General features: G+C 44.6%; 1 protein-coding gene across 3 annotated transcripts in view; it reads right to left on the bottom strand.

The window, feature by feature from the left end:
- The window catches only part of PNPLA7 (patatin like phospholipase domain containing 7), a 420,389-nt gene that overhangs the window by 194,208 nt on the left and 203,907 nt on the right, over window positions 1–22,274 (bottom strand). For all 3 annotated transcript variants that reach the window (XM_044993121.1, XM_044993122.1, XM_044993123.1), the window contains one exon: window positions 17,927–18,040. In XM_044993121.1, coding sequence (XP_044849056.1) covers window positions 17,927–18,040 — 114 coding nt within the window. The remainder of the gene's footprint in view (window positions 1–17,926; window positions 18,041–22,274) is intronic.

Genomic DNA, 22,274 nt, shown 5'->3' with positions numbered 1-22,274 from the left:
GGAGTTACTTGGGATTTATACTGATGTGAAATCAGTATCTGGCCCTTAATTTAATTTCAAACGTGATAAATTTATCTTTACAAGAAGTAATCATTAGTTCCTAACAAGAGCAATGATGGAAAGCTAACAGTTGTAACACTAAGGAGTAGCTGAACTGGAAAATACTTCAGTTGGTCTTGACACTTATCAATTTATCACTAAGTAAAATAAAGGCAGTAACTGCCTTAGTAAAATTCTAGTAAACTATAACTGCTAATATGTAATAAAATACAAACACTTGGATTTTTTAAATAAAAGCCATTTCCTGGTAAATAAAAGTAGCTTTGAACCTCATGAAGATGTTAAAGAGAAAACCACCCCTCATTTTGACTTGATTAATCAACAAGATAAATGTATTGTACACTATTGCTGTTTGTCAGACAAGAAGGAACCAAGTGGCAAGTGGAGCATGATTTTCTGTTGGCGTGTTGGTGTGTGACTGGCAGTTACACAGCCCCTCCAAATCAATAACTTGAAACAATAAAACATAAATTTCTCCCAAGTGTAAGCACTTCAAGATTTAACCTTAAAGTGGAAAAACTTGTAAGACATCGCAGCTTGATAATTAGTATTGTTTTATGCATCCTGTCTAAAGCAGTTTTGTCCTAGGCAGCCAATACCATTGATTAAGCCGGCATAGTTCATGTATCAGGAGGTAGCCGTGTTAGTCTGTATCCACAAAAACAACAAGGAGTCCGGTGGCACCTTAAAGACTAACAGATTTATTTGGGCATAAGCTTTTGTGGGTAAAAAACCTCACTTCTTCGCATCTGAAGAAGTGAGGTTTTTTACCCACGAAAGCTTATGCCCAAATAAATCTGTTAGTCTTTAAGGTGCCACCGGACTCCTTGTTGTTTTCATAGAATTATGGGATTCCATGAACTAACAAATGTGAGCTTTAAAGAGCATTTGGAGAAAAACTCAGGGCGTCTCCAACACGTCAATTACTAATGTCAGAACTGAGAGTAATGGCTGAACTTCAGACAAGATCAATATATTTGAACAATAAGTTTGCATAGAACTATATGTCTCCTACCTCCAGTATTAGGGACAGACAAGGCAAATAGGCCATATAAAATATAATGGAAATATAAGCATATATTACAATCAGAAGCCAGAGATGGAAGAGGCCAATTAAATTATCTTTTCCCACCTCCCTGCCAGTATAGGTTTGTTCCCAAGTGTACATCTTCTAACATTTTATTCAATATAGCTTTCAAAGTCCCAAGTGATGGGATTCCCACCTCCCCCACTGGGAGAGTATTCCACAACCCCAGTGTGAAATATGGGCCCCATATGGTCAGTTGAATATTACAGAATATCAAAACAACATTCAGCTACAGGACAGATATTTAGACGTGTGCATGCCAAGACAGGGTAGAGGAGATTTCCGGGAACATTCCAGCCAATCCAAAGATGTTTTTTGACCTTGTACTCAAGCTACTCCCTGAGTAAGCCCAGACAATCACATTGTTTGAAAGCTTCCTCAAGATGCTTTGTCAATCATATTTAGGGCCCTATCAAACTTATGAATGTGAAAAATGCATCACGGATCATGAAATATGGTCTTTTGTGTACTTTTACCCTATACCACACAGATTTCACAGGGGAGACCAGCATTTCTCAAAATGGGGTCCCAACCCAAAAGGAGGTTGCAGGGAGGGTCGCAAGGTTATTGTAGGGAGTTCGCAGTATTGGCACCCTTACTTCTGTGCTGCCTGTGGGTGGCCAGAGGGAGGTGGCTACTAGGGGCACCCAGTTCTGAAAGCAGCGCCACTGCCAGCAGCAGTGCAAAAGTAAAGGTGGCAATACCACAACCCCCGTACAATAACCTTGGGACCCCACCACAAACCCGTTTTGGGTCAGGACCCAACAGTTACAACACTGTGAAATTCCAGATTTAAATAGCTGATATCATGAAATGTATGATTTTTTTTAAATCCTGCAACTGTGAAATTGAACAAAACGGACCGTGAATTTAGTAGGGCCCTACTCATACTAGCAGTGACTTAGGGAGATCAACTTCAGTAAGTTAACTCTTACCATCAGTGTCCATAACTAACTCAATCTTCGAACCTTGCTCAGCAGAGAATACTAATAAAGCAGAACAGCATTTATTAATGTACAGTGGCAAAGTAATACTGGCTGTTGCTCACAAAGGAACTGACTGTCAAGCTCATTTATTTTGGAATCTCAGCTAGAATTAAAAATCAACTAACTCTGCAGCAAATATAACAAAGTTTACTACTCACCCAGCCACAAGCTGACCCTGCTGCAGTACTACAGCTCCTAGGTTTGCAATTGTGGATTTTGGTTTTCCACAGCTAAACCCAATCCTGCTAACTGCTTTAACTATAGAAAAAAAATCCTTCTACAGTGAAATCTATTAGACAGTGAAACTGCCTCCCAAGGGAAATGCCCCATAACTTGAGAATTTTTTTAAGATAATGTCTATACATATACTGTATTTAGTTAGCAGGCATGCTGGAGTGTCATTTCGCACCTACAAAATATGAATCTACTAATACAGTTATGGAGTTACTATTTAACCATAGTTTGCACTTCTAATGCACCTTTCACCTGAGGAGCTCAAGGAGGTTAGCAAACGACTAACGTCTTGATTCCCAATCTGCTGCTCCTACCACCAGGAGACATGATTTGCCTTACTAGTTAAATCAAACCTTACGCCCCTGGAAGAGCTGTGGAAAAATTGTTTTTCCAATGCCCTGTGTGAGAGAAGCAGGCTGCTTACCATCATAGGATGAGTCACCATGTTGCTGTCATGGAAACATACAAGAACATCAATTTTGGATCTAAGATAGGAACTGGCCTGAGATTTCCTTGGAGTTTTAAAATATGCCAAGCATTTTCTCATAAAAAGGTACTGTGCTCTTTAGAAAAAGACTTGGCCCACAGTCTTCTGAGAGGCCAATATAAATCACAGCTGCTGCTATTCCCAACCTGAGACTTGAGCTCTTTGAGATTCCTCAGAGCAGTCAAAACATGCATTGTAATAGCCTCCCACAGTAAAGAACGTAGTTAATACAGAGCCCATGGGAAGAATTCTAATACTAACGGTGAAGAAATTCTCAGTTAATTTCCAACCACCTTTATTCTGCACCACAATGAAAGTGTATGAAAACCTGACTTAGTCAACTCACTCCCTCAGGTCCAGGAGCAATTCTGGCCAAGTGCAACCAGGGAACCACTGGTTTCTTCTCTGGTAGAGAGGGGAATGCCAAGGAACAAACCATCCCTGCTTCTCCTGAGAAATGAGTAGCATGAGGAGCTGGAGCTGCCATACTTCCCCCAGGAGAGGAGTGGAGAGCAAGTAGCAGAGCAGCCTTGTTTTTAAGAAGAGAGATGGGGCATCAGGGGCAGGGAGCTGGGAAGCAAAGGGCCTCCTGAATGCCCAGGACAGTACAATTGGTCTAAAGGAGGCTACCAGAGTCTAGAACTTTTCAGCACATCTAGGGCTGCCTCTATATTGACAGAATTGGGACTTGTAACTTTCCACCAGGGCTACTTCACTATGCATAGCAACAGTAGATCCTGTAGTGAAGACAGGGCTCAGACATTTTTAACACATTATACAAGTTAGATGGCATGGTGGGAAATACACCTGAGTCTTCTTGTACACTACAGATTCCAGCATCACTGCCACCAGCAGAGTTGAACCAGTGGTGAATTTTGGGCTCCATTTTTGAAAATGTAGGCAAGACTTAGAAATCTCAGTGAGGTGGTTCTCCCCCCACCCTCCACAGGCTGGAGGAGAGTGAGCTGTCTTCTCTTTGCAAGCAGAAGAATGCACCTGGGAATGCAGCATTCACTCATCTCTATTGTGATGTGCATCATCTGGTGCCAGACAGTAACTCCACTAGCACAAAGTGTAACATCTCTGGCATGTTGCAGTATCTGTAGTGCACTACAGTCACCATGGCACCTGCTAACCCACATCCAATTCTACTCAACAGACCTCCTAACACAACCAGTTTTTACAATCACAGCTGTTGGCAGATCACCAGTCAGCTAGTCTTTACACCACTACTCATGGAAAATCTATACTTCTAAAAGTCAGCTGGTTTGGAATTGAGACTCTCTAAAATGTCAGACAACTTTTGAAAAAGGTTAGAAGTGCACTTGAGTAACCATTGTGTTTGTGGAGCTGGACAGGATCCAGTAACTGTGTCCAGGAGAGTAAAAGTATCAGAACGGAAGCCTGCACTGATGTGATCACACTAACTGTGATATCAGAACAACTCTTTTAAAGATTGTCAAACTGAATGCTACTACAGTTATGGTCCAGGAAACTCCTTTTCATGGAGGTGGTTAAGAAATATACCCAGGGTAAAAATTCTCAAAAGCACGTGGAGTGACTTAGGAGCTTAAGTCCCATTTTCAGGAGAGTCTTTGGGACTTCAGAGGCTAAGGTCATGTCTACACTACAAAATTAAGTTGACTTAAGTAATTAAAACAGTGGTTCACGTCCACACTATGCTCCTTCTGTTGGGGATGTACGTCCTCACCAGGAGCGCTTCCACCAAATTAACTGTGTAGAGCATGGTGGGGCACTGACAGCTGGAACCCCATGGAGGAGGGGGCTCCAGCTATCAGCCCCACATTTGGGGGGGGCTCCTGCTGTCAGCTAACAGGTGATGTAAGTAGTGCAGTGTCAACACGGACACTGCGTCACCCTAACTACATAGACCTAAACGCTACACCTCTAGTGGGCACAGAGATATTAAGTCGATGTAGTGGGCGATTTACATCCGTGGGAGTTGCATTTTACCTAAGCTGCCTTATATCAACTTAACTCCGCAGTGTAGACCAGGCCTAAGTCTCACTGACTTTCAGTGGCACTTTGGCTTTGAGTGACCAAGTCATTTAGGTGCTTTTGATAACCGTACCCCTAATGATTTGGCAATGTGCTTTCGAGCACTGCAAAATTTTAAACAGAAGCCTAATATCCAAATGCTTCCAGCCCAGGCCCTCTTAATATGTTCACAGATTAACCCCACCAGCTCTCCTCCTCTGACCCTACTCTCAGCTGGCTTACTTCAACTTCAGAACTGAACACCCTTCAACACAGTGGGCTAAACAGTACTTCAATTATATATAATTTGTTCCAGTTATAATACAAGTGCACCGCTGTGCACTCCATCCCCCCCATATGATTTCAATTTCATTGATATCCCTCTTCTCCAGAGCTCTGTTTAACAACTACTCCAGTCCCTATTCTCGACTATCCATGGTTATTCTACACTGTTATATTTCAAGGAACCTGTAATTCTCTAGGTCCATTTCCATCTATGAGTTACCTACATGATCTTTCAATGCCAGAGTTTTAGCTAAAATTTTGTTTCCATTCATCTGTGAAATTTAATTTGCTTTACTATAAACCATCCTGAAAAATCATTCTAATGAGAATTCAGTTCTAAAAAATATATCAGTGGGAAATGTTGTCTTTTCTTTGTTTCATCTATAGTTTGGACTTCTGGGAAAATTTACAACTTGTTTATTTATAGAAGCTGATGGTGCTAAACACATCTAAATTTAATTTTCCACTTTAGATAACTTAATTATTAAAAATACTGCTCACTGATCATTTCCACAAAAACCATCCCAACAGTTGATTTCCACATACAGAGACCATCACTACTAACTTACTGGCAGTAAGTTGATTCACAGCAGAAAAGCAATCTTCATTTAAAAAAATACAAACCAAGGATAATGAACAGAATTATGTCTCAGAAAAGTTGCGCTCTTTGTCCTATAAAAGAAATACATATCACTTTACAGCAATTTTTGTGTAAGAAAAATTACATTGCTATGATATTCTATAATCCGTCCCTCCCTGATGCTTTTGACAGAAATAAGTCTTTGGCAGTGGCAATCATTTTTCACTGGTTAAATCTCAAGCACAGAAGAATCACATGATATTAGAAGTGTACCTGCCTTAGCCAAAATTTCAGATCTTTCACCTCTACCTAGAAACGTAGGTTTCACCTGAAAGAGTGGCTAAGCTTTGCTCAGAACATTGACGTTAACAAATGTAACTTCAAGGAGAACATACATCTCCTCCCAAAGCTGCCCGATGGATAGACATGGCCATGTAATGGTGCAGACTTGCTGGGTCACAAACTAAATTAATTGAATTTAACATTAGAAGGGACCATTACAATCATCCAGTTTACCTGCATAGCACAGGCCAGGGATTCCTGCACCAAGCCCATAACTTCTGGTTGAGTTAGAGAATCTCTTTTAGAAAGAGAAACCTGTCTTCATTTAAACACTCCAGGACCAAAGGACGAAGAATCCACCACATCTTTAGGTACGTTGTTCCAATAGTTAATTACCTTCCACTTAAAATCTGCACTCATTTGTACATGAATTTAGATAGCGTCGGCTTAGAATCATAGAATATCAGGGTTGGAAGGGACCTCTGGAGATCATCTAGTCCACCCCCTGCTCAAAGCAGGACCAATCCCCAACTAAATCATCCCAGCCAGGGCTGTGTCAAGCCTGACCTTAAAAACCTCTAAGGAAGGAGATTCCACCACCTCCCTAGGTAACCCATTCCAGTGCTTCAACACCCTTCTGGTGAAAAAGTTTTTCCTAATATCCAACCTAAACCTCCCCCACTGCAACTTGAGACCATTACTCCTTGTTCTGTCATCAGGTACCACTGAGAACAGTCTAGCTCCAGCCTCTTTGGAACCCCCTTTCAGGTAGTTGAAAGCAGCTATTAAATCCCCCCTCATTCTTCTCTTCTGCAGACTAAGCAATCCCAGTTCCCTCAGCCTCTCCTCATAAATCATTTGCTCCAGCCCCCTAATCATTTTTGTTGCCCTCTGCTGGACTTTTTCCAATTTTTCCACATTCTTCTTGTAGTGTGGGGCACAAAACTGGACACAGTACTCCAGATGAGACCTCATCAATGTTGAATAGAGGGGACTGATCACGTCCCTCAATCTGCTGGCAATGCCCCTGCTTATACAGCCCAAAATGCTGCTTGCCTTCTTGGCAACAAGGACACACTGTTGACTCATATCCAGCTTCTCGTCCACTGTAACCCCTAGGTCCTTTTCTGCAGAACTGCTGCCCAGCCATTTGGTCCCTAGTCTGTAGCAGTGCATGGGATTCTTCTGTCCTAAGTGCAAGTTGGGGCTGGGATGCCCAGCTCGGGGGCAGGCACGGGGCCCAAAGCAACTTCCCAACCCCTCAGCCCCGGTTGCTGCTGCGTGGGGGGACGCTCCCGGCCGGGGGTGCACAGACTGGAGAGCAGCGGGACACGGGAAAGTTGGAGCCTGGGGAGAAGGTGGCTGTTTCGGTTGGCTAGGAGGGACGGGGGAGGAGGGGGAAAGCGGCATGCTCAGGGGAGGAGGCAGGGCTGGGGATTTGAGGAAGGGGTCCAATGGGGCCGGAGAAGGGGCAGGGTTAGGGTGGGGACTTTGGGGAAGGGGCAGAGCTGGGGGAGGGCCAGGGGCCCCGTGGAGTGTCCTCTTTTTTCGATGTTCAAATATGGTAACCCTAACCTGGACCTAATAAATGTTACCCCAAACTCCAAAGGGACACAGGAAGCTCCTGTGGAGAAGCTGTATAAGGAAAGGCCTGAGCGAGAGGGCAGAGCAGAGGGCCTAGAGGGTGATCCCACCGGAACAGAAAGCCTGTAAGAGCTGCTCCTAGGGAGGGGAGCCTCCTAGTTGGACGGCTGCAGTCAGCAAGCATCCAAGAGGGCCTAGTCTCAGCCAGGGGTTTCCCAGACACTGGCCAGAAGTCCAGCCTGGCAAGGATCACCTGTTATCCCAGGAGAAGAGTCACAGTGGGAGGACTTCCCCAGACACCTGATTCCAGAGATGAGGCCTAACACCAGGGGCAAAGACTGGAATTGAGAGAACCCCTGGGAAAGAACCTGGGTAGAGGTGAGCACTGGACTCAGGCGGCTGAGAGATGGACTAAAACACAACCCAGTCACCCTGAGATGTTGAGGGAGAAAGTTTTGTTTATGTTTTGCATTGGCTTTTCCATTAATAGATAAGACCCTCCACAACAGGGTGCTCTTTTGCACCTAGCCATCTAGTCAGACTTTATGATACCCTTGGCTAGGGGAAAATCAATTAAGGGCTCTCCTGCAACACCATGCCTGCCTGCAAGGGGCCATTGGGCCAACCCAGAATGATGACAGTATAATTTGAGGGGACCCTATCCCTTATTCCTTATTCCCCAATCTGATGCGCCCCCCGCCCCCATGCAGGCATTGCACATGCTTCCAATATAACAGCTATGCAAATGCAGCTTAGTCCTAACCAACAACCCCCATTTTTGTCCCAACACTGGCCCTCTCCAAACACTGCCAGCCACGCCCAATGGTGCAGTATTGTTGTGATGTGCACAGAGAGACAAGGACAAAGCCAAACATTTTCATCTGTGACTTTTTCAGGATATCAGTTAAGGTATTTAGCGTTTAAAAGCCAGTAACCAACCCATTAAGTCAGCTTTATTTCAACCATGTTAAATGATAACTTACTGAATCCTATACTGCAGGATATTAGAGACCCTAGCACACATCGGTGGCTTAGCCCATCTCCTTGTCCTTTGCCTATCCATTACTCAAAAAAAATCAGAAGAAACTGACTTGAGGGGCTGCAAAGGGTTTACTGGTAGGCTGGGCATAATTCAGATTATCGTTGTCAAGGTGTCACCCCCACTCTGAACTTTAGGGTACAGATGTGGGGACCTGCATAAGATAACCCCTAAGCTTATGTACCAGCTTAGATCTAGTAGCTGCCACCATCAAATAGTTTAAACAAACGTTTATGGGAGAGTCATTTGGAAACTCTGTCTTCCCCTCAAATATTTCCCCAGTCTTTATCCCCCTTTTCCTGGCAGGATTGAGACTGATTCACCTCCCACCAATTCCTGGTGAGCCCAGATCCAAATAACACTTGGATCTTAAAACAAGGAAAAAATCAATCAGATTCTTAAAAGAAGACTTTTAATTAAAGAAGAAGGGTGAAAGGAATACCTCTGTGAGATTAGCATGCAAGCTACTCTTACAGACAACAGATTCAAAACACAGAGGATGTTCCTCTGGGCAAAAACTTAAAGTTACACAAAAGAAACCCAATTTGATTCTCCCTTTTATGCAAAAGAAGTCACAAAAGAAAATAAAAATAATTTAATACATTCCTTCTCTAAATACTTACTACTTTTAAGAAATGTTAGATGGCTGATTCCTGGATCCTTCACTCCAGCACAAACTTACTGAACAGACAAAAGACTGATTTCCCTCCTCCCTCTTTGAACACATCCTGTCCCCCCATTGGTTCCTTTTTAAAGGAAATGGATTTTATCTACTTATTTTAGAATCTGCTTCCAGGCATGCCATAGTGAATTCTAGCGACATGACTTGTATCAAAGAACACCACGCAAGAGTGTGATGCCAGAGATTAGGGCACTAACCTAGGACCTGAGTTTAGAGTGGTTTCACAATTGTACTGCTTGGTTCTGAGTCTGTTCAAAACCATCCTCCATCTGGGATGGTGAGCCGTACTACACCCATTTGAATATTTCAACTATAAACTTTTCCTAAGTGGATCAAGCCTTCCCTGGGGGTTTCTGCCATGTGCAGTTATTTCAGTGATGTACTCCTATCTCAAGAAACTTCCCTCAAGCAATGTGTATACTGTTGTATTCATTCATTACACTTGGTACGGTGGCTATATTCAATAGGGCAGGAGAGGCCACTGGCTTTCCTGGATTCACTATACTGTGTGTTCTCACAAGCCATTAAAATCAATTTTTTTTTGGTACCACGGAAGGGGTGGGGTGTGGGGAGAAAGGAGAAAGCAAAACCTACAGCTGAACCTTAATCACCAGTTGTGGCTCCCAGATAAGGCAGGCATGTTGGGTGTACTCACTCCCAGCATCCCAAAGTCCAGTGGGTCTCGGGCAGTGCTTTGACACCTCTCTGCCTCTGGTACTTGTGAAGGTGCTAGGAATGGTTGAGGGCAATCAGATAGTGAACAGCTAGTACTTGTTTTGGCACTGCTGTTGTCAAACCATGGGAAGTTTTCATGTGAAATCTCTTCTGAGGCTACTCAGTGTTGTGACAAGTAGGGTATCTCACAGGCTAAATGTTTGCTTGCCTTCGTTCATGTTCTCTGAGCTGCTGTCTGTCCCATTTTAAAAACAACATCTGGGCTGCTCTCTACAAATGTTCTTAACAGGCCTGAACTAAATGCTATAGAAGTGATCTAGATATAATGGGAACTTAGCACAGGTAAGGCAGCCAATATTACTACTTCATGATAATCTGAATTATGCCCTTGTCATAAACAGACAGTTAAGGGTTAATTCCTCTTTTACCTGTAAAGGATTAAGAAGTTCACATAGCCTAGCTGACACCTGACCAGAGATAATAAGGTCAGTAACACTCAGCATGGATTTGTCAAGAACAAATCGTGTCAAGCCAGCCGAATAGCTTTCTTTGACAGGGTAACAAGCCTTGGGGATAAGAGGGGAAGCAGTGTTATATCTTGATTTTAGTAAGGCTTTTGATACCGTCTCACATGACCTTCTAGTAAACAAACTAGGGAAATACAAGCTAGATGGCGCTACTACAAGCTGCGTGCATAACGTGTTCAAAGTCAAGCTGGAAGGGCATATCAAGTGGAGTCCCACAGGGATCAGTTCTGTCTGGTTCTGTTCAATATCGTGATCAGTGATTCAGATAATGACACAGAGCAGGGCGGGCAAACTTTTTGGCCTGAGGGCCACATTGGGTTTTGTAAATTGCATGGAGGGCCGGTTAGGGGAGGGGGATGTGGCCCAGCACCCACCTCCTATCTGCCCCCCTCCCCCGGGACTCCTGCCCCATCGAACCCCCCCCCGTTCCCTGACGCCCCCTCCAGACCCCTGCTCCACCCCTTCTCCCTGTCCCCTGACTGCCCCTGGAACTCCTGCCCCTGACTGCCCCCTGCTGCCCCATCCAACCCCCCCAGGACCCCTGCCCCCATTCAACCCCATTTCCCCCCTCAACCGCCCCAACCCCTATCCACACCCCCACCCCCTGACCACCAACCCGAACTCCCCTGCCCTCTATCCAACCCCCCTGCTCCCTGCCCCCTTACCATACTGCCAGGAGCACCGGTGGCTGGCGGCACTACAGCCGTGCTGCCCGGCTGGAGCCAGGCCACACCACCGCTGCAACCACGCAGCTCAGAGCACCTGGCCAGGCTGAGCTCTGCAGCTGCGCTGCCCCAGGGGCTCACAGCCCCAAGCACTGCACCAGTGGTGCATTGAACTGAGGTTGCAGGAGAGGGGGAACAGTGGGGAAGCCAGGAGCTCGGGTGCCAGGTAGGACGGTCCCGCGGGCCGGATGTGGCCCGCAGACCGCAGTTTGCCCACCCCTGGCATAGAAAGTACACTAATAAAGTTTGTGGATGACACCAATCTGGAACAGAACAAAGAGTAATGGTCTCAAGTTGCAGTAGGGGAGGTTTAGGTTGGATAGTAGGAAAAACTTTTTCACTAGGAGGGTGGTGAAGCACTGGAATGGGTTACCTAGGGAGGTGGTGGAATCTCCTTCCTTATGGAGGTTTTTAAGGTCAGGCTTGACAAAGCCCTGGCTGGGATGATTTAGTTGGGGATTGGTCTTGCTTTGAGCAGGGGGTTGGACTAGATACCACCTGAGGTCCCTTCCAACCCTGATATTCTATGATTCTATGGGAGGGTTGCAAGTGCTTTGGAGGATAGGATTATAATTCAAAATGATCTGAACAAACTGGAGAAATGGTCTGAAGTAAAAAGGATGAAATTCAATAAGGACAAATGCAAAGTACTTCACTTAGAATCATAGAATCATAGAATCTCAGGGTTGGAAGGGACCTCAGGAGGTCATCTAGTCCAACCCCCTGCTCAAAGCAGGACCAAACCCAACTAAATCATCCCAGCCAGGGCTTTGTCAAGCCTGACCTTAAAAACCTCTAAGGAAGGAGATTCCACTACCTCCCTAGGTAACCCATTCCAGTGCTTCACCACCCTACTAGTGAAAAAGTTTTTCCTAATGTCCAACCTAAACCTCCCCCTCTGCAACTTGAGACCATTACTCCTTGTTCTGTCATCTTCTACCACTGAGAACAGTCTAGATCCATCCTCTTTGGAACCCCCTTTCAGGTAGTTGAAAGCAGCTATCAAATCCCCCCTCATTCTTCTCTTCTGCAGACTAAACAATCCCAGTTCCCTCAGCCTCTCCTCATAAGTCATGTGCTCCAGCCCCCTAATCATTTTTGTTGCCCTCTGCTGGACTCTCTCCAATTTATCCACTTAGGAAGGAACAATCAGTTGCACACATACAAAATGGGAAATGACTGCCTAGGAAGGAATACTGCAGAAAGGGATCTGGGGTCATAGTGGACCACAAGCTAAATATGAACAGTGTAACACTGTTGCAAAAAAAATAAAATAAAATAAAATAAAATAAAATAAAATAAAAAATTCTTGGATGTATTAGCAGGAGTGTTATCAGCAAGACACGAGAAGGAATTTTTCCATTGTACTCCAAGCTGATTAGGTCTCAACTGGAGAACTGTGTCCAGTTCTGGGTGCCACATTTCAGGAAAGATATGGACAAACTGGAGAAAGTTCAGGGAAGAGCAACAAAAATGATTGAAGGTCTAGAAAGCATGATCTATGAGGGAATATTGAAAAAAATGGGTTTGTTTAGTCTGGAAAAGAGAAGACTGCGAGGGGATGTAACAGTTTTCAAGTGCACCTCTACCCCGATATAACGCGACCCGATATAACACGAATTTGGATATAACGTGGTAAAGCAGTGCTCCGGGAGGGGGCGGGGCTGTGCACTCCAGCGGATCAAAGCAAGTTCGACATAACACAGTAAGATTTTTTGGCTCCTGGGGACAGCATTATATCGGGGTAGAGGTGGGAGAAAATTTGTTCTCCTTAACCTCTGAGGCTACGACAAGAAGCAATGGGCTTAAACTGCACCAAGGGCTGTTTAGATTGGACATTAGGAAAAACTTCCTAACTGTCAGGGTGGTTAAGCACTGGAATAAATTGCCTATGGAAGTTGTGGAATTTCCATCACTGGAGATTTTTAAGAGCAGGTTGGAAAAATACCTGTCAGAGATGGGCTAGATGATAATTAGTCCTGCCAGGAGTGCAGTGGACTGGACTAGATGACCTCTCGAGGTCCCTCCCTGTCCTATGATTCCCACTGAAAGCCTATAAACTCACCTTAAATCTCTGCTTTCTTTGAACTTGAAACCTTTTGGCTTTGACACCACAAACAGGGGCAGATCACTCGCCAACATCATCCTACTCTTTCCTTTAGAACGAACACGAGGAGGGCAAGCTAGTCTATTTATCGCACCTAACACTGGGTACACAGTCTATCATGAGGATTTCTTAAAGTGCCAACATCCTGCCTTTTTCAAGAACACCAACATTCAGTGCCAGACCTCCAGCAAACAGCTAGGATTTTCATACCATTCCAGCTCTCAGTTTGAAAGGCTGAGTGATTCAAGAGCAAGGAAGGGAGGCAGCTGACAGGAGAGTTCTCTGTGCCAGTTGAGACAAGTCTGTTTGTTGGTAGCTTGGTAAGGGCTGCATGGCTCTGACCATTGGCAAGGCGGATCAGCCCTGCTGTTTGAAGTCTCTGAGTGGTTAATTGCTCCCTGCATTAGGCTTACCATTAACCAGACCTTAACCGTTAACCCCGGTGGCTGGCTGGCTAGAGCAGCCCAGACCATGTCGGGCCAGCTGGCCAGAGGGACCCCAGTCCCAGCCAGGCTGGCGGGACCCCGACCGCGGCGGACACGCAGGACCCCAGCCACAGTGGGCAGGCCAGAGAGGGCCCCTGGCCATGGCAGGTGTGCTGGCGGGACCCCAGCCACAGCAGGCCGGGCTGGCTAGAGCAGCTCCAGCAGCGGCGAGGAGGCAGGACTCCAGCCCCAGCAGGCCATCTGTGGGCTGGCACCAGCCTGCCAGAGTGACCTCGGTTAACGTTTAAATGTTTAAATTATATGATTTTAATTGTTTAACCAGTTAAATTTTTAAACCGATATTTACATCCCTACTATACACTGTGGCTAGCTGAATGGCAGTGGCTTTTAATCATCCCCAAGTGGCATCCTTTTTTACAACAGTGGCCACATGCTAGGAGCATCCCAGGTAACATGGTATATTGAATTTAGATGTCTGGATGACACAAGAACAGCCTTAAAGAATATGCAAGAGACATTCAGTGGCCCCCAATGTCTAATAACTAAGGATACAATTTCATCACAGAGGTCACGTGACTTTAATGGACCTCTGAGACTTTTTAGGCTTCAGCCCCCACTTCCTGCAGCAGCAGGAGTGGAGGAGCTGTCAGCTGCTGCTCCCTGCCCCAGCGGTGAGTTCCCTCCTGTCCCATGGACAGGTTGCGGGCTTCCATGAACTTTGGTTTATTGCCCACAATCTGACTATGACTTTTACTAAAAATAACCGTGACAAAATCTTAATCTTACTAATAACCAAGCACAGGAATTCTAAAAACACCTTTCTACATAAGCACCAGTTTTTGCTATCTACTTAAAGACCAAGAAGATTAATTTTAAGCAGAAGAATTTTGGAAGCTTTGCTGAAGCGGCTTGATAAAATACTCCCGTAACAATAATAACAATACAAAACAATCTCTGTGGCATCTAAATGCAGGAACACACATTCTAAAATTCAGAGAGTAATCTCATAAAACACTTTCACAGGCTTTGGGGAAGGGACAAGATATAAATATTTTAAGCATTTTCACTACATTTGTGATACAGTCCAATTTTTTAAAAATACACTGCCAGATACAAAAATACAGAGCTTTGGAGGGAGGGAGTCACTAGAGTTAGGAAGGGGATATATTTAAATAAATTAATATTCATAGTACAAAAGAAGAGGCGACAAAGGGCTGGTGGGATGACTAGCACCACGCACACAACACATTTAGGGATACCAGCATTAGATTCCCATTCCTCAGGCTTGTAGGGGATAGGAAAAATTCAGCCCAGATCGGCTAAGAAAGAGTATTGATAGACTCAAGGGAAAACGGAATCAGATTCTCAAACACCAAAGCCCCAGAGGCAGAGGTGGAGGACAAAGCAAAGACTTCCAGTCTTCAGTAGCTGAGAGAATTCACCAGTCAAAGTGGTATATTACTTCTGAGGGCATTCTGCACCAAAAAAAATTAAAATTCTGCGCACAATATTTTTAAATTCTGCAAATTTTATTTGTCAAAGAAATGTGGAGGCTCCAGCCTGGCATTGGGGAGCAGAGGCCACTGGCTGCACAGAGGTGGGAGATCACTGTGCAGCTCCCCCCCACCCCCCGGGACACGGACTGAGGGATGAGGCTGTACCCAACCCTGACACAGCGCAAGGACTGGGCCTGCCCTAGTGACACCCCAAAGCCCTGCCCCTCCATGCCAGGTGCACCAGGTGTGGGCAGGCAGGCTCAGCAAGGCAGGATCCAAGAGTGGAGGGGCTCAGTGTGGTGGGACCAGGTGTGGGTTGAGAAGGTTCTATGTGGGGCAATCTGGGTGTGGGTGGCTCATATTCATGTGCAGGGGGATTTGGATGCACAGGGGCTTGTTGGGGGGTTCTGGGTGCAACGATAATGGGACTCTGCGGGGGGTCCAGGTGAAGGTGGTTGGGGCTCAGCGGGGGGCATCCAGATGCTGGGGGAGTGGGGCTCAGTGGGGTTGGGATCCAGCTGCAGCTGGTTGGGGCTTGGCAGAGGGGGATCTGGGTGCGGGTGGCTCGTCAGGGTGGTCCAGGTGCAGGGGGAGTGGGACTCGTCGGGGGGTTTCTGGGTGCAGGGGGGGTGTGAGGCTCGACAGGAGAGTCTGAGTATGAGGGGGTTTGGATGCACAAGGGTTGGACGGATGGGGGAGGAACGATCCCTTGCCCTGCAGCTGAGGACCGATGGGTGCAGGAAGCGCGGGACGGGGGGGAGGAAGGGGGAATTTGCAGAGCTTCCTACAGCCGGGGGAGAAATCTGGGAGTGGGTCTGACCCAGCCCCGGATGCCATGCAGGGGAAGAGGAAGTCCCATCTTGCCCAGCTGGGACTAGCAGCTGAGCCCAGCGCAGGGTAGGAGCCACCAGCCACATCTTCCCCAGTCCCGCCCCCACCCCACATTGATTTACCTCTCTGCTGGCTGCCCTGGGCACCCAAAACATACTGCTGGGGAGGGTTGCATGACCGCTTCTGTGGCTTCCCTTTGCTTCCCCATCAGAAAGTTATTTTTCTGCAGGGAAACAAAGAAATCTGTGGGGGACATAAATTCTGCACATGCACAGTGGCGCAGAATTCCCCCAGGAGTAGTATATGTGGCTTTAGAAGATAGGCTCCCATTCAATATCAATGGAGCCAGTGGTCTCTGGACAGCTAAATCGATGCATATATATATATATTTAACTGTGTACTGCTTCCAGATATATTAAAAACATTACTATAAAACACACAAAGAATACAGCAGTAACAATCACTAATGGAGGAGTTCATTCAATGGGTATCTCCATCAACTCAACCATTATCTCCTTAGTCCCCAGCTTCCGAAATCTACATAGAAATAATATTGGGCCAGAGTCCAATAGCTAGCATGAGTAAAGGTAACACCTAATTTATGAGTAATCCCACTGACTTGAACTGGGCCATTCTTGGAGTACGGTACTGTTCAACATAACGGCATAAGAATTTGGGCCATTGTGATCTCCCATATACCATGCAGTTAATGCATCACCATTGTTCTACAATATCTACCTATCAAAGGAAATTTTATATTTGAAGAAAGGCCAAGATATTAGATTTCAAGGACGTCCAATTGGAGCATGATGCAATGGGAGAAAATATTACATTCCAAAATATATGAAGGGAAGGCTGAAAAATTATAAAACACCATAATTAAGACAAAAGATACAACTTGTCTGTGCGTCTAGGGGAGCGGGGAAATCAATAAGAGGAACAATATGTCTTTATGAGGGAATGCTTCAAGGTCTGGTGAACCTGCCCTTGGAACAGTGTGTTCAATTTTGGACATTGCTTCAGATAGATATTAAATCGGAGGGAATTCAATGTTGAGCAACAGAATGATCAGGGGCCTGGAAAAAGACTTATAAGAAAAGATTAAAGGAACTTGACTAGGAGAAAAGCAAAATCTGTAAATACAAAGGTAAGGGAAGGACAATGGAGAGTATAGAAGTATTGCTCTAAGCAATGAGGTGAAATAAGGACACCTTGAGTTTAAATCAGGAAAGATACCCTGAGAGTAAGATTTGTTCAGCTGGGGACTCATCTCCCAAAGGAAGTGAAGGTAGCTCCTTTCACTTGGGATATTTAACACAGGCCTGGACAAAGCATTAGAAATTAAACAATAGGGAACAACCTTGCACTGTCCGATGAGCAGGTAACTCTCTTATATCACTAATTATAGTCACCAGTTCAGAAACTGCAAGTATTTATGACCTCATTTTCTTTATATCCCATTAAAAATAACCTGTGTTATGCAAGTAACTCCCTTTGCTAGTTTATCTTCTGAAACAAGGTGTGTCTTATTTAGACAATATTTATGCTTTCCAGTCATCAGCACCTCTACTCAGCTCCACCCAGGGAGCGGTACATGAATTCATCCTCATGTTTAAGCAACGTGTATTTCACTGAACAGCAGATGAGAATTCAACCCTAGGCTCGGAGATACCCCCACAACAAATCTTATTTACAGCTAACAAGACTGAAGAAATAAATCTGCCCATGGAACATTGCTCTTTTCTTTAAAAGGGAGACAGCTAAGCTGTGGCTCTTGGAAGCAGGCAGGAGAGAGAAGACTGCCAATTTCCTTACCTGTGGGAATTTGCGTTTGATAGATGTCAGTGCTCCCTCTGGTAGCTTGGCCAGTTCAGAATCTCGGACTGCATGTACTGTTGTGGCTCTAGGCTGATGGGTTAATGCCTCCACCTGCCAGAGGAGAGAGAGAAAATACAGCTAAGACTTCAAAGGTAAATCTTAGAGCACTGCCCAAATAAAAATGCAACAAAGCAGAACAGAACCACCTGATCACTGGAATCAGCTTTACCCATCTCTGCCCCCACCCTCCAATTTTTTGATAACATGTACTTAAGTAGAACAAGCTGCCCAGTGCTAGTGAGTGGTCTTGTGTTGATTCCTTACTGTACCCACATCCAGCTGCAGAAAAACCATTCAGTTAATCAGAGTCTTTGACAAATGAGCATTTCCTCATCTAGGTAGATTGCTATTCATCATGGAACTAAACTCGACAGTAGCGGGAAGTTAGGCTGAAAATGTTAAAGCAGAAAAATTCCCTTTGAACTTCGATAAATTCCCATACACTGCACATATATAAGAACAGTGTGCAAAAGGAAAAGAGTTTGGTAATTACACTTTTTTCATCAGTGCAAGAGCTTATAACTAGGTGAGTGATCATATTATCAGAGTCAGAGAAGATGAATAGGGGAGTGTGATGAAGTAGGAATTTTCTGTAATATTTTTATTAATCCCATGCATGACTCAGTTTCCCCCATACTTTACATTGCTACCCAATGAGGGCTAAAGGGGTGAGTCTGATCTTGGGGCAGTGCAGGAGACATGAGACTGGTGTGTTGCCTAGCTGTCTAGGGCTACATAATGGGTCATTAAAGGACTGGCCAAAGCTGACCCATATCAATGGAAGATCCAGAGAGACAATGAAAACGCCTAATAACTGAACAATCAGCACTTCACAGTGGGAAGCTCCAGTGCAGGAGGGAGGGGGGTATGTGAACTCCATGTGGCTACATGAAGACAAAGAACAGACAGGACAAGGAGAAGAGTTGTTTTTTGGAAGAAGCTTGGCTGTTCTCACCTGGGACTGAAAGTGGCAGAGAGACAGAGCCTGTAGTGGAGTCGAGAGCGGCTTGGCTAGGCCAGATGGACTATGTCTTAACCCTCTCTCTGCTAACCTAAGGACTTTCAATACTGTGTTCTGGGTGACTAAAACTCTACTGTTTTGAAAAGGCTGCCTGGTGTCAATGCAAATCCCTGCTGAGGCGCATTAGTCCCTGCAGAGCATCTCTGACTAAGGCCTTGCCTACACTACGAAGTTTTGTCGGTAAAAGTTATGCCGCTTTAATTAAAACTGCTGTTGCATGTCCACACTAACTCCTTGTGTAGGCAGAGTGCATCGACACAGAGAGCAGTGCACTGTGGGTTGGCTATCCCACTGTGCAACTGGCTGCAGGGTGATTTGGGAAGGGTTTGCAGTGCCTCATGGGGCTGGGACAGCATCACATGATGCAGGTTTATCAATCCCATAGTTCCAGGGGCATCCTACTAGATTGTTAGCCGCTTTTTCAACTGAAGTGTGTGGTGGGAGGGAGAGGAGAGTGGTGTGCCTGGGGGAGGGGAGACAGCAGGCTGACTGACCTATCCTGACGCTTTGTCGCTTTAACTTTGCTGCAAAAAGCTCTATGCCGCTCGTCGAGGTGGTTTTGTTTTGCCACCAAAAGTAGCTTTGTAGTGTGTACAGCTCCCGTTTTGTTGGCAAAAGGCAGCTTTTGACGACAAAACTTTGTAGTGTAGACAAGGCCTAAGAGCCTATCTCACTTGGCCTCACTGGACTCTTGGGGCTCAGACTAAAGGGCTTCTTCCCAGAGCATGGGGCACCAACAACATTGCAAAAGAACAGAAGCTTCCTACAAGATTAAAGAAAGTAATGGGGAGCAAGCCATTAAATCATGTCCATGTGTGCCCCAGACTTTGTTACTGTTTTCAGACAATTTTAGATATACCCTTATTACACACATTGGATACAAGGCATACAAGGTATAAGTACAAACAAGGTACACGCATTCAAACATCCCTGTTTATTATGTTAGATTAAGATGAATTTTTACAGAGAACAGAATGATTGAGAGTTGAAAATGGAAGCCGGGACACTACATTTCATATTGGAACTCCACAGGTTACTTTCTGGGTCCTGGCCTGCAAAGTGCAGCTTTTCATTAAAGTAGTTTCGAGTCCTGTCCATTCCGCTACTTAGCATATAATTAACAATGATCAGTTTTCATTTGTGTTTTGTTGAAATCCAGAAATGGATTCCCCTGTTGAAAAACCATCAGATGCTTAATAAGACAACCCACTGTGCGAGATGTTGTCATTTAGGACCCAGGGCTGCACCATGACATTTCATTGCTTAGTAACACAGCCTGGTGCCTAGTTCTGTATGATTCAGCAATAGGAGCAGATTGCTAAGATTAAAATCAACACATCATTTGTTTAGAAAGAAACAGCAGATGTAGTAGCAGCTGTAATTACTATGGATTGTATAATAAAAATTGCTCAGGGCTTAGCAGCTAACAGACACCTACAGTAAAAAGGTACGACACTTTCCATCTTGGTCTATTTTCCAATAGCAAAGGAAATACAAATAGAACAGGTTTTTATCTGTCATTATGTTATTCATAATTTGTTCCAATGTTGAAGATTCCACTAAATTCTTCTAACAGAATTAACTCATCTCATCAGATAGAATTTTTTTTAAAACACAAATATGCCTTTAACTACAGGAATATTTATGCAATAGCTTGTTACATATCACTACCAAAAAATCTATGGTAATATATCAAAGTTTCATTAGCCCACAATAGTCCAAATACACAAAAATTGCTAATGTAATAATGAATAACTATAGAAGAGAAAGGCATAATGCACCATCCTACACATGTTTATCTAAAGTTGCGGAATGTTTTTTATTACACTGTATTATTTGAAAATGTGATTGTATAATTAAGGACTGTATCATAATACATGTGATTAAGGGATAAGAGCTAAGGCTGTGTTTTCATCTCTACCATTCCCATTTCCTGGACGGCATGTGCATTAGCGTGTGCGCTAAACTTACTATTTTGTATGCAATTTGGAAAAAAAGGAATTTTCCTAAGATGTGCTTTGGTTTTACTGACCCTCTCCCCGATATTCTTTATGCATATGGACATGCTGAGTACGTTTACGCTGCAATTAAAACCACATGGCTGGCCCATGCCAGCTGACTCGGCCTCAGGCTAAAGGGTTGTTTAAATGTGGTGCAGACGTTAAGACTTGGGATGGCGCCCGAGCTCTGGGGCCCTCTCCCTCATGGGGTCCCAGAGCCAGGGTTCCAACCCCTGCCCAAATATATATGCTGCAATTAAACAGCCCTTTAGTCTGAGCCCCAAGAGCCCAAGTCAGCTGCAGAGGTTTACTGCAGTGTAGACATTCCCAGTGTGTCAACATGAGATTGAAAACTGAAATGTCTAAGCAATGTCTAGGTCCCAGAAAGTGTGCGAGAGACAGAGATGTAGCTTGCTTGGAACCCTTTATCAGTAGGGCCATACAAATATTAGTTTAGCTGGTACAGGGAGGGGTAAACAAACACTAGCTGTGATGATAAAGTGTGCACTTCAAAGGGCATTCAGACGTTTAACTACAACTTGCCTTTGCATTCAGATGCCAAAGGTTTGTCATACAATAGTGCCATTTTGGGAAGTTTGTAAAAAAATTACCAGCCAGAGAAAAAATGAGTTGTCTTTGATTCTTTATGAATTTATAAAGACTTGAGAGTCCCTTTTACCCCCATAGAAATGGGTGTGACTTCTCCTTGTTTCTTTCCTAAATATCAAATATAAGGCTCTTGTCTACTACTTGTGCTGGCAGTTTTGTTGGACCTATAATTGAACTTCAGTCTCAACCTTTAAGAGAGAGTATATATAAGCAAGAGTGTTACTTTTAGTAACAAACCTTCTCTCCCAGCCATTTGTCACTTGTCTGAGTTCAATGTGTGTAAACAAACGTCAAAGACAAACAGTCTGAATAAAAATTCTCTTCCCTCTCTCTGTTGCCAGTTATATCATAACACTTGGTCTCCAGTTGGCTCCAGAATTCAGGAAAAAAAAGGTCCCTTTAAAAAAAAAAATCTAAACGTCCTGTATAAAACACCAACAGACATTTGGAAGTGTGATTTTATTTACTTGTTTAATTTAACTGAATCTACTTTTGGGGCAGGAGGATGATGAGGGGGAGACACCTTTAAGACCTCCTTTATGCATCATGAAGCAGCAAACAAGGGCCACAAAACCATGTTTCTCACCTGACAGTTCACCTGCTAAATGGAGATAAATTCACTTCATGATCACACCTGGCACAGAAGCTCTTACTC

Source organism: Mauremys mutica, chromosome 18 (genome assembly GCF_020497125.1).
Source record: "Mauremys mutica isolate MM-2020 ecotype Southern chromosome 18, ASM2049712v1, whole genome shotgun sequence".
NCBI lineage: Eukaryota > Metazoa > Chordata > Testudines > Geoemydidae > Mauremys > Mauremys mutica.
This window is presented reverse-complemented; position numbering and strand designations above follow the sequence as displayed.